The sequence below is a fragment of the Mustela putorius genome, unplaced genomic scaffold, assembly GCF_011764305.1.
Source record: "Mustela putorius furo isolate JIRA1106 unplaced genomic scaffold, ASM1176430v1.1 tig00003834_pilon_pilon_pilon, whole genome shotgun sequence".
In the NCBI taxonomy this organism is placed as follows: domain Eukaryota; kingdom Metazoa; phylum Chordata; class Mammalia; order Carnivora; family Mustelidae; genus Mustela; species Mustela putorius.
In genome coordinates, this window is record NW_025421987.1 from 80,396,772 (window position 1) to 80,409,046 (window position 12,275).

At 35.5% G+C, this 12,275-nt stretch overlaps 1 protein-coding gene across 1 annotated transcript in view; it reads left to right on the forward strand.

Annotated features, from left to right (window-relative positions):
• Window positions 1-12,275, forward strand: part of KCNMB2 (potassium calcium-activated channel subfamily M regulatory beta subunit 2) — a 230,515-nt gene that overhangs the window by 196,113 nt on the left and 22,127 nt on the right. Inside the window, exon 2 of the mRNA XM_004756622.3 lies at window positions 1,760-1,882. Within this exon, the coding sequence (XP_004756679.1) occupies window positions 1,827-1,882 (56 nt within the window). The 5' untranslated portion in view covers window positions 1,760-1,826. The remainder of the gene's footprint in view (window positions 1-1,759; window positions 1,883-12,275) is intronic.

Sequence of the window (12,275 nt, forward strand, 5' to 3'; positions counted from 1 at the left end):
ATCCTTTAATTCCTACCATTTGTCCTAGGAAACAGGAGATGGGAGGATGAATTCTTGCATATACATGGGTTACCAAGCCCCTGCTACCTCCATGGCCTCTGTTCCTTCTATCACCAATGCTGACCTCAGGGTTGCAAAAGGATATCTGTTCCTAACTCTAGTCCCGAAAGGCAGTACACAATGCCTTGAATATGCCTAGATTCATTCTACCATTACTGAATCACAAAATGTTGGAGCTGAGAGCAATCATAAAGGTTCCCTGTTTCCAACTTTCTATGTTACGATTAAAAGCAACCAAGCTCTAGCAAAGTTAAGTGACTTTCTTAAGGCCACACAGCTAGGTATTGACAAAATCAGGTCTCTAGCCAACCACTAACTCTAAGTCCATTGTCCTGAGCCCTTGCTGTTCAGAGGTTTCTACAGACCTTCAACATCAGCATGACCGGAGAGCTGTTAGAAATGCAGAAACTCAGGTACCAGACCTCACTGAATCAGAATCCACATTGCTATAAGATTCCCCCAGGCAATTCATATGCACATTACAGTTTGAGAATCACTGGACTAAGACCATAATATGTCTTCCTACAGAGAGCATGAAAATTGGAGGCAGGCAGACATTGGTTTTGGAGCATGGCTTCATTTTTCTAAATCTGAGCAAATATCTCAATCTCCTGGAAACATCATTTGTAATCTGGAAATAATAGCACCCTCCCACCTTGCAGCTTTCATAATATAAGCACAACATAAATATATGCATATATATCTCATTATATATGCATAAATAATATATGCAAAATGCCTGACATGTAGTAGCTAATATATAATATAAAAGCTAATATTTCCAGTCTCATGCTTCCCATTAATACAGTGTTCAACCAAAAGGAAAGCCACAAGTATTGCACATCATGAAGAAATCACTTTCCTTCCTTCCTTTGTTCTATTAGCTCAATCCTATTTTAACTTCCAGATGCGAGTATGATTTCTATGATATTATGTTTCATGTTTCTAAATCTCTGGAAAATGATTATTATGTTGAAAATCAATAACAATATCTAACTACTTTTAGTGCCGGGCTTGGAGATAAAAAACTTAACCCACAAGCTGAATCCTAACCAAGAGAACACAACTTTCCCCTAACGGCCTGATTCTGGACCCTAAAATCTAGGCTCCAGGAGCCAGAGAGTATCTGCTTCTGCTTCTGTGACTTCCAAAGAGGCTCAGCTGCCATGGAACAAATCCACAGCTTTGGCAAGAGCAGAGCATAGACCTGTCAGCATAAGGAAAACAGTTTGAATAGGAAAGGAGAACTAGAATTTTAGTAACTACATCTGAACCAAAATTTTAGAAAAATTTTGTGTACCACAGTGTGAAGCCCTTCCAAAACTGGATTTGTGGGGAAGGAATGCGATGCTAAACATCAATGAGAAAGCCGTTTCTCCCCACTGTGGTGGCTCTCAACCCTAGCCATGCATCTGGAACACTGAAAAGAAATTTGAAAAATAAATAAAAATTTTAAAAGAAGAAGAAGAAAGAAAGAAACAATGAGGAATCTTTTGAAAAATTGAATGCACATTCCTGAGGAAGGGACTGGGCTTCCATGTTCTTAAAGGATTCCCAGTTGATTTTAATGTGCACCCAGGGTTGAACAACAGAAACCTGACCTGATTTAAGAGACAGTCCACTGAAGCTATTGGTTGCTGTTGATACAAAGTCCCCAAACTTAAGGTAATATGTTAACCTCAGTGTGTTCCCTTTCTAGGTCTTTCCGCCATTCCTCCAGGACTTCTACCATAAGGAAAGAAGCCCCTGGACCAACATCCTCTAAGATGTTTATATGGACCAGTGGCCGGAGCTCTTCATCTTACAGACATGATGAGAAAAGGTAAACCACAGGGGTTTGGGTGGCTTTTCAGAATCATTTAGCCTGACTACTCAGACAGCATGCCAGTATGAAAGCCTGAGTCAACGGAGCTTTATGTTTTACAAGTGTTAATGTGGGGTGGGCTGTACACCAAGGGAGTAGGCTTTTGGACACTTTGGCCTTCCCAGAACCTAGCACACTCTGCAGTTTTGCAAAGGCTGTTCCTTGCCAGAAATGCCCTTCACTCATGCACATCCACACCCACTCATCACTTGACTAGCTCCAGCTCTGCTTTCAAATATCCATTCCATCACAGCCTCCCACCATTGTCTTGACCAACACCGACTTTGTGGTCAAGATCTCCATTGAATTTCCAGCCCCACCACTGTACCCACACACAGTAAATGTTTAGTAAATACTGAACCAAAATTATGAAAACTGCATTTCAAGGACATACAGCAGGGAAAGAAAGACAAACTTATGCAAGCATGAAAAGAAGACGGACGAGTACGTGGAGCCCTCAAAGTCCTTAGAATAGCTTGGGGTAAGGGAGGAATGGAGGAATGAGAAGAAAGATTGAAAGGCAAAGGCCAATGTTCATAAAATACAAAATGACAATTACACAGCCCCCCCCCCAACCTGGGTTTAGGGAATAAATGCATTCATAAAATTCTCTGGCCATTTTAAAATATTCATTTTTCTCTCCATTTGTTTCATTCTGCTTCTCTCTTTTCTCATTGTCCTTATACTCTTACTTGCATTTGGTGAAGTTTAACACACCACTGTCTATACCAGCACACTGCAACTTAAGCAAGGTTCCCCTGCCTGCAGATCAGATGGAAACCAGGCTTGATAAATGGTGCTGGACACAAGGAAGGACCTGAGAGAGGTTTACCAGTTTTCAGAACTGGTACTTTATTTTTCCTTTTAAAGTCTATATTACCCTATAGAGGAAGCCCTTTGAAATTTCTGAAAGCAAAATTATTCTCCACAATAACTACGTATTACAGCAAAAAGCTTAGAAGTGACTTTAGTATTCATAATAGAAAATCTGTTAAATAAATCATGGAATGTAATATATCATTTAAAAATGCTTTGACATAATAGTAACTGAAAAATCAAGTTGAAAAATTATGTACAAACTATGATTGCAGTCACATATATATACACACACATATATGTATATATATGATATATCTGAATATATATATATATATATATGATATATATGAAAAAGCCTGGAAGGAAAAACATGCTTATCACTTCTCTATTTTCCAAATTCTTTGTAAATGTGTTATACTATCTTAATTATGGGAAAAATAATGATATGGTATTTTAGTAAAATTACAGCCCAGAAAGCAACTAGCATTTGAACAAAGTCTTAATGCTCATCACAACACAAGAAGATCAACTGAAAATTCCCTATCTTTGTTCATCCCAAGTTTTCCACATGGTTTTACTCAATGCTTAATCAAGTTATTTTTCATTTGCTTTCAAGCCAATTAAGTGAATCCTCTTTCAGCAAGATCTTACTATAAGACTAAAACTTGGTATTTTCATTTGAAAACTCCATATTTTGCATGTAATCTCATTTCCCAAGTAAAAAAAAAAAACCTCTCTGACAGCTATAGTGAAAAATGGCAGAGATTTTGTTGCCCTGTAGCAATATTGTGACTTTCAATGGTTAGCCTGAGGTTTTGAAGGCTTCATCAGAGCTGATGAAGTGTGATTTATTTCACCTTCTATTTATTGTCACTGAATAATTTAATTAAGTATATTTTGAGATACATGTAACTTTTACGAAAAGATTAACTCCTAAGAAGCAATTATATTTTACATAAAGTACTCTCTTAATTTATATTTTGAGATACTTATAACTTACAAAAATATTAACACCTAAGAAGCAATTATATTTTACATAAAGTGCTCTCTTAATTTATAAGGTAGATATTATTGTGTCCATTTTACAGATCTGGAAGCTGAGGCTCAGAGATTTTATATAACTTTCCCGGGTCCGGCAACTAGCCAGTGATGGAATCAGAATTCGAACTCAAGGTCCGATTCTCTCCCTTGCATCCTATAGTTTCCATAGGTTCTTTCAAACATGAGATACTTGGAGCAACAGTCAAGGGTCAAGCCTGCAGGGGAGAGATTGTGTTAAATTACAGCTGAAAATTGCATATCAACAGAGATAGTAAACATGTGGATATAATATATTGGCAATGTTTGTTGAGTTAAAGAGAACCAATAATTAGCTTCATATTCTACACCATTAATATTATATGAACTCTTAAATTACTATTTTTTTATTTTCAAATACGATTTCAACAACTACAAGACTTAAAATAATTAAAATATTGACTATAAGAAATAATTTTCAGCAAGCTTTATTTACGGAGTAGAAATGTTAAGGCCTTTGAAATCAATCTGCATGGTGTTAGGCTTGAAAGTCCAAGACAAATGGAAAAACAGCCAATGAATACAGCAACTGAATCTGCCACTAAGCCAGTTCCTTAGTTGGATGGTCCATCCGTCTATACCTCTCCCTTGACCGCACCTTCATCTTCACTGCCTAATTCATAGACTCTTGTAGGACAGGACTCGGATTTTGAAAGTGATTAAGATGCTCTTAGTAGCAGTAATCATGGTGTTAATGAAGGTGATGATGCCTGATAATGAGTCTAGGTAATTAAGATCCTCAAGTTAATTATTTGGAAATAAATTGACTAGGTTCTCTGGCAGCACTGCCCAGAACTGCTAGTAATTATTCCACTTTCTTAGTCTGCAAACCTGACCTCTGTGTATCTGGCTTTTTCAACTGTGCTCCTACAGCAATCCCAGAGTCCAGGCAGCCAAAAATTCCCAGCTTCCGTCCACACCACCTCTTCTTGAGACCACAGCCAAACTTGTCAAGATATTGTCTTCCCTGGGATCTCTCCAAAGATAGAATATCAGGAAGTAGCTTACAGACAGGCAGAAGAAACATGTGGAAGGAAAAGTCCACCAGAAATTCTGAAACCAAATGTCTTATGGCTCAAGGGAAGTTGAAATCAATTTTGCATTTTTTTCATCCGTTGAATTCAACAGCAGTACTTGTTCGGATCATCTGCTATATATATGCACAAAACACTGATTTCTATCCTTATCCTCCATTCCACACACGAGCAGTATGAAGGAATATTTTTTCATCTCTGAAAAAACTGGTAAGGTGAGCTTAGTTTAATCCCTAAATTGCAGGTGGCAAAATAAAACAGCATCAATAGTAACTAACTCAGAATTTAAAGAAGAGAGAATTTATCAGCTAAGGACATTACAGCTGAGTTTTTATCAAATATTCTTTGAATGGTTTCTATTAATAGTGACCTGATATAAAGGAATTTTTTATCATGTTAAGACACAAAGGATGATGATACAATACCATCTGAGTACCCTTTATTAAAGTTAAAAAAAATAAAACAATCAGAATTTTTTAAGCCCTTGAGGATACTTCCCTAACAGCACCTTCTCCCTGTCCCAGCCCCTATCCAGAGATAACCACCTTCCTGAATTCTCTATTTATCATTCTCTTGCTTTTTCTTCATGCGTTTATCACATTTGAGTCTTCAAGAAATATATTGTTTATTTCTGAATGTTTGGAGAGTTTATACAAATGTAATCATGGCTTATGGATTATTCTGCTCCTGACGTTTTTCAGCAAACATTGTGTTTCTATGATCTATCAGCACTGATGTCAGTAGCTATAGCTCCTTTTCTCTGCTGTGCAGTATGCGATTATATAATTATAGTGCCATTTATTCATCCAGTGTATTGTTAATAGACATTTGCATCATTTCTAGTTCTTTTTGCACCAACAATGCTGCTAGAATCCCTCTTGTCCGAATCTCCTTGTATGCTTTGTACAAATATTTCTTAGGATATGTACGTAATTTAGAAATATTTGATTCAAAAGTCTGCATAGCTTCCACTCTACCAGTTAATGCCATTGCTTCCCAAAGCAGCCGTTAATGTGATTTCATAGTTCTGCAACCTCACCTGGGGTTTTCAGATTTTTAATTTTCATTCATTGAGGGGGTACTGTGCTTTCAACTCCCATTTCTCAAATGAGGAGAAGTGAGTTGGGGTAAATCAGAGTAGGAGAAAAACCATGAGAGACTATGGACTCTGGAAAACAAACTGAGGGTTTTGAAGGGGAGATAAATGGGGGGTTGGGTGAGCCTGGTGGTGGGTATTGTGGAGGGCTCGTATTGTGTGGAGCACTGGGTGTGGTGCATAAACAATGGATTTTGGAACACTGAAAAAATTTTAATTTAATTTAATTTTTTTAAAAAGACAGCCTATTTCCTTTCTTTTCTGTGAAGTGTCTGTTCAGATATGTAGTCAATTTTTCTACTGGATATTTTTGGCTTTTTCTTACTGATTTGTAGGAATTCCTTGTAAAAGTTTATATTTATATTGACCCTTTGTCTGTTTATTGTGCACAAATAGCTTCTCCCAGTTTGATACTTGCTTTCACTTTCTTTATGATGCCTTTTCATAAACATATGTTCTTATTTTAATGTATTCTAAGTTAGCAATTTTTTAACATTTTGAAATCACTTCCTACTCCAAGTTCACAGTCCCTTTTAAACCATTTTGTAGGTTTGCCTTTCAAAATTAGATCTTTAATCACCTGAAGTTGACTTTTAAGTTTTGTGAAGTGGGCATCCAATTCTTTTTTCCTCTGTGGGTAACCAATTGGCCCAGCACCTTGTATTAGAAGAGATATCCTTTCCCCAGTCATCTCAAAAGCACACAGGTGTTTTATATGAGGTTTCCACATATACATGGATATGCTTCTGAATATCCACTTTGTTTCACTGGTCAACTTTGCCTACCTCAGACAGACACCACACTTGAGTTTACAAACTTTATCATTGTAACAACCTTGCTACCTGATAGGATAAGTCACCCACCTGGTCATTTGTATTCAGGAATGTATTTGCTATCCTTAGATGTTTGTACTTCCATATAAATCTTAGAGCCACCTTGTCAAGTTATACCTACCCTGCTTGAAATTTTTATTGAATTTCTTGAAATTTAACTGGAATTTTATGAAATCTATTAATCATCTTATGGAAAATTTGTATCTTTATGTATCAAGTCTTTCTCTGAATATAATTAATCTCTACATTGATTTGTCCTCCCCAATGTCTCCCAATAAAGTTTTATAATTTCTCTAAAAAGAATTTGTACATATTTCATTAGATTTATTCCTAAGTCCTCCTAAGTACCAATTTTTTAACGTTCAAATTGTATTTTCTACTTTTATAGGCACATGGAAAGGGAAATGATAAATCAACTTTCATTTCAACTATGCCAATTTTCTAGTTAATTTTAACAATTTATCTATATTCTTTTGTATTTTCTTCATAGTCATATCATTAGTGAATTATATGTTTTTGTTTCTTTTTTATCAGTAAATAAACCATTTATTTATTTTTCTTATCATATTATGCTATGCCATATATTAAATAGATAATAGTGTAACATCTTTGCTTCGTTCCTGTTCATAAAGAGGGTCCTTTAAACATTTCACCATTAAGTATCAGGTTTACTGTAGGTATTTCCCCTATATTATACATCACATTAAGAATGCTCCTATCTATTTTTAATTCACTAAGAGTTTTCATCAAGAATGGATATTAAGTATTATCAAATATGTTTCTCTTCATAGGATGGTAACCCTTTAATATATTTATATAATATATAACATTAATAGATACTCAAATGATGACCAACATTATATTCCTGGGATAGCCCCAAATTGGTCATGATGTGTTTTCACTTTTATGTATTGCTAGATTTAGTAAGCCAACTTTTTTTTTAATTTTTGAATTTATGTTTGTGAATGAAATTGGTCCATAATTCTCCTTTTTGTGTTGTCTGATTTGCTTTTGGCATCAAAATTTGCTAACCTCATAAATAGGTTGGATAGCATTACTTTTTCTATACTCCGGAATGATTTGTATAATACGGGTAGAACTCACCTATAAAATATCAGAACCTGGTACTTCCATTATAAGGATATTTTAAATTTATTGTTCTATTTTGTAATATTTTTAGAACTGTTTAGATTTTCTTCTTATTTCTGAATCAGTTTCAGTAAGTTATATATTTGTAAGAATTTGCTCTATATTTAAATAAATTATGTATTTCAGAGTTTTCAAATATCTTGATATAAAGTTGCTTTAAATATCTTCCATTATTTTTCTAATCCATGCTGTATATATTTGTTTTTTTAGTTATTAATATCTGTTGGGCCCTTCTCTATTATATTCTTGATCAGTCTTGTCAGAGATTTTTTCATTAGTCATTTCAAAAAATTAATTTTGAGTTCATTGTTGCTTTAATATAACTCTTCTTCTATTATTTATTATTTCCCTCTTATGTTTTCTTTTAATATATTCTCTGAATCTTTTTATAACTCCCTAAGTTAGATGCCTAGCATATTAACTTTCAGGCCTCTTTATTATCTAATATAAGCATTTAATATTATGCATGTCTAACTAGGTACTGATTTAGTCAACTCCCATTGGTCATTCTATAGTGTTTTTATTATCATTTAGCCCTAAAAAGATCCTAATTTATCATGTTTTAGTCTATGACCCATGAGTTCTTTGGAACTTGATTTTTATTCCCATATATAGGGCTATTCTAGTTATTTTTTGTTACCTATTTTTTTTTAAGATTTATTTATTTATTTATTTGACAGACAGAGATCACAAGTAGGCAGCGAGGCAGGCAGAGAGAGAGAGAAGAAAGCAGCCTCCCCGCTGAGCAAAGAGCCTAATGCGGGGCTCGATCCTAGGATCCTGGGATCGTGACCTGAGCTGAAGGCAGAGGCTTTAACCTACTGAGCCACCCAGGCACCCCTTTTGTTACCTATTTTTATAACATTATTGCACTAGAGCCAAATAATGTGGTCAATATAAAGGCGATACTTCTCAGAGGTGCTTTAGGTTATAAGGATATCCTAACTTACCTAATGATTCACACAATTTTCCCTTTCCATCTGTATTTTTCACTGAGGACTTCAAATATGCTAAGAGATCAGGTAAAAAATAAATAAGAATTAAAAATTAAGATATCACTGGGAAATTGTGTGACCTGGTAAGTTGGAGGCAGAACTGACAAGCAATAACTCTTTCTTTTGTTTCCATAATTTTGCTTTCATCTTTTGTCTATTATTCATAAAACAATCTTATAAGACTTCCTGGGAAGTCCTGTCGATTAGTAAGTTCACAATAACGTTAGGTTCATGGACAAAACCTATCATATTAATTACTATATTAAGTGTGACTGTCATTTGTTCCCAAACTCAAAGCATATTTCCCCTAATGGAATGTATACTTTAAAAGACTGGAAACAGAATAATAATTCAATTAATCAAAACGGACTACATAAAAATACATCTCCTAGCTCAAGGGAAAAACATGAAACCTAGAATTAAAAAGAAAAAGATACACATATGAAGAAGGCATCTTAAAAACATGGAAGATTTTGGTGACAAAAGGCAGAACAATGGCTGTTTTAATCAATGCCACTACCAGTTCTGCCATGTGAGATAGCTGGTTTAGTGCTCCTGGAGCAGAAATATATAGCAACTCTGCTCATTTCAGTTCAAATGGCATCAGGAATCCACTGCCCCACACACTCACCCCCATAGGATCTAACAGAAGATTCTTTTCCTTGAAGTCTGGAAATGAGAGCTCACAGCGCTTGGAAAGCTTGAAGTTTTTCTGGAAAGAACATTACATTTGTTGGTGGTAGAATCCAATGAGCACTGATAGGAAAAAAAGCCAGGAGCCTGTTCTAGCCATGGCTCTCTGATTTATTTAGTTTCAATCGGCCATTTAGCCTCCTTATACCTCCTCCTACCTCACAAACTAAGCATGTTGTAACCATTTCTAGCCCACATAAAAGGAACATAGTCTGTGACCCTAATAAATGCAAGAGAACGAGACTACAATGATGAATATGGTCTGGCTCTAACTCCTAATCTGATCAGTATTCATTAAGCCAAAAGGACAGAAATATATGTTAAGTATTATATATGAGTTTCTGAAGCGTCTCCCCCAAGTAACTTCAGGTATACAGAATTCTTTACTTTTATTCACATCATCCCTACTTCTCTTTTCCACACCCACCAGGCCTTCTCACCCCTCTCACAGCTCTGGACCTATCTTCCTTCCCTCTCTGTGTTCTAGCACTTTTGCTGTCTTTGTCTCTCTGATGAAAGAGTCTCATTAAAACCCACAGTGTTACTTATTCTGGACACAAATGGTGCTTAGATCTAAATTTTCATCCTCTGCCACTCCTTTTTTTCCATTCCTCTTATCGAACACCTGAAACACAGGAAGAGTTTCAGAATCAGCCTCTACCTCCAGACATAAACATTTTAAACTCCCAGACACATTAACATGAGTGATCTTTCTAAAATACAAATGTAATTATATCATTTCATTCCTTAAATTCTTTTAATGGTTCTTCTAACTTAGAAGACACACAAGATCCTTTTATCTCCAAATTCTTTTAATGGTTCTTCTAACTTAGAAGACACACAAGATCCTTTTATCTCCAAATTCTTTTAATGGTTCTTCTAACTTAGAAGACACACAAGATCCTTTTATCTCCGGCCCCCTGTATATCTGACCAGCTTGCGGCCTGCCTCCCCCACCCACCAGATCCTAGAATCAAACCAACCTCAACTACTCCTAATCTCTCACATTCTGCCTGGATACTCTTCTCTTTCTCAATTGTTTGCTCATCAAAACCTCACTTCAGTCTATTATAGGACCTTTAATCATTACTGCTGAAATCAAGTTATAGCCTTCCTTCCTTGGCACACTTCTACACCACTGTCCTGATTATAAAGCATAGCCCTGGGACAGTTTACTATCACTCATCTGCTGAATGCCCAGTTCAAGGAATACCCAATACAGTGATAGACAATTTGCCTGAAGCTACTCTACCAAAAAATAAAATAAAAAAATAAAAATAGAAATTGCCCATCAATTATTTCCATGAATTTCTCAAATTTAGCTATGTGCCAGAAACTCAATATGATCATTGTAACCCTACATAGTTCTATGGGTTAGCAGGTTGCCAAATTGTGCATTATGCATAGTTCAACTTCAGCTTTCTCCCAGAGAGTCCCATCATTCCTACCCAGATCCCTCCTGTTGCAATAGCAGAAATGGAGCAGAGACGAATTAAACATTTTGTTTTTGTTTTTGTTTTAATTTATTTGACAGAGAGAGATCAGAAGTAGGCAGAGGCAAACAGAGAGAGAGAGGAGGAAGCTGGCTCCCTGCCGAGCAGAGAGCCTGATGCAGGGCTCGATCCCAGGACCCTGAGATCATGACCTGAGCTGAAGGCAGAGGCTTAACCCACTGAGCCACCCAGGCGCCCCTGAATTAAACATTTTATAAAATGATGTTACAAGGACAAAAAAAATAAAAAATAAAAAAACTGTTTCAAATGAAACTTCACAGAATGTTCAAAAGCTGTTAAAATTCTTGCCCAAAATTTATTACCATAACCTTATGAATTGTTCAAAGAAACAGTGCTTAACTGATAAAGTTGACAAGTCTATCAAATTAGTCAGTATGAAATTTGCCATAAGAATCTCAATGATGTTAAAATATTAGGAAAACAGCAAATTACTCTAAGTTTTGAAAAAAAAATCAGTATAAACTGAGATTCTTCCAAATGAAACACTAAATTTTTGCTATATCTATTATCTATATCTAGCTATATCTATTTTATTATATCTGTATCTATTCACAGACATAGTTAAGAAAGATATATCTATGAATGTATTCATAAGAATATATTTATAAAGAGACTCAGTCTCCCTAAGAAGCTTAGCTTTGGGAAAGAAAGTTGAATAGATGTTACAATGCAGCTAAAGAGAATATATTCATGACAAAAATTTATTTTTTGAATGTGATCTAACAACACCCATAAAAAGGTATTCATATTCATTTACTATACTTAAGACAATACTCCTAAAAATGTCTGTTAAGTGTGTAAATGTAATAAAGTAGGCAAACTATTCATTTAGCAAAGTGATCCTTCAGCAAATTGGCTCTTAGTGAATTAGCTATTTAGTAACTGATCTTTTGGCAAATGGCCCCAGAACACTGACTTGCTTTCCCTTTTTCTACTCTCAAATTAGTTGCATTGGTTTCTCACCCAGCCCCCTTAGGATGTCTCAGTGATTTTGTATCCCCAGAACTCAGTACCATGTGTTTCATCTTATGAGGACTTTAAAATATTGAAAAATAAACAAATGAATTAATAAGTAACATTTACCCTGCCTTAACTTAATATTTTTTTCCCCCAGCAGGCTAACGACCAGGGAAATCTTGAA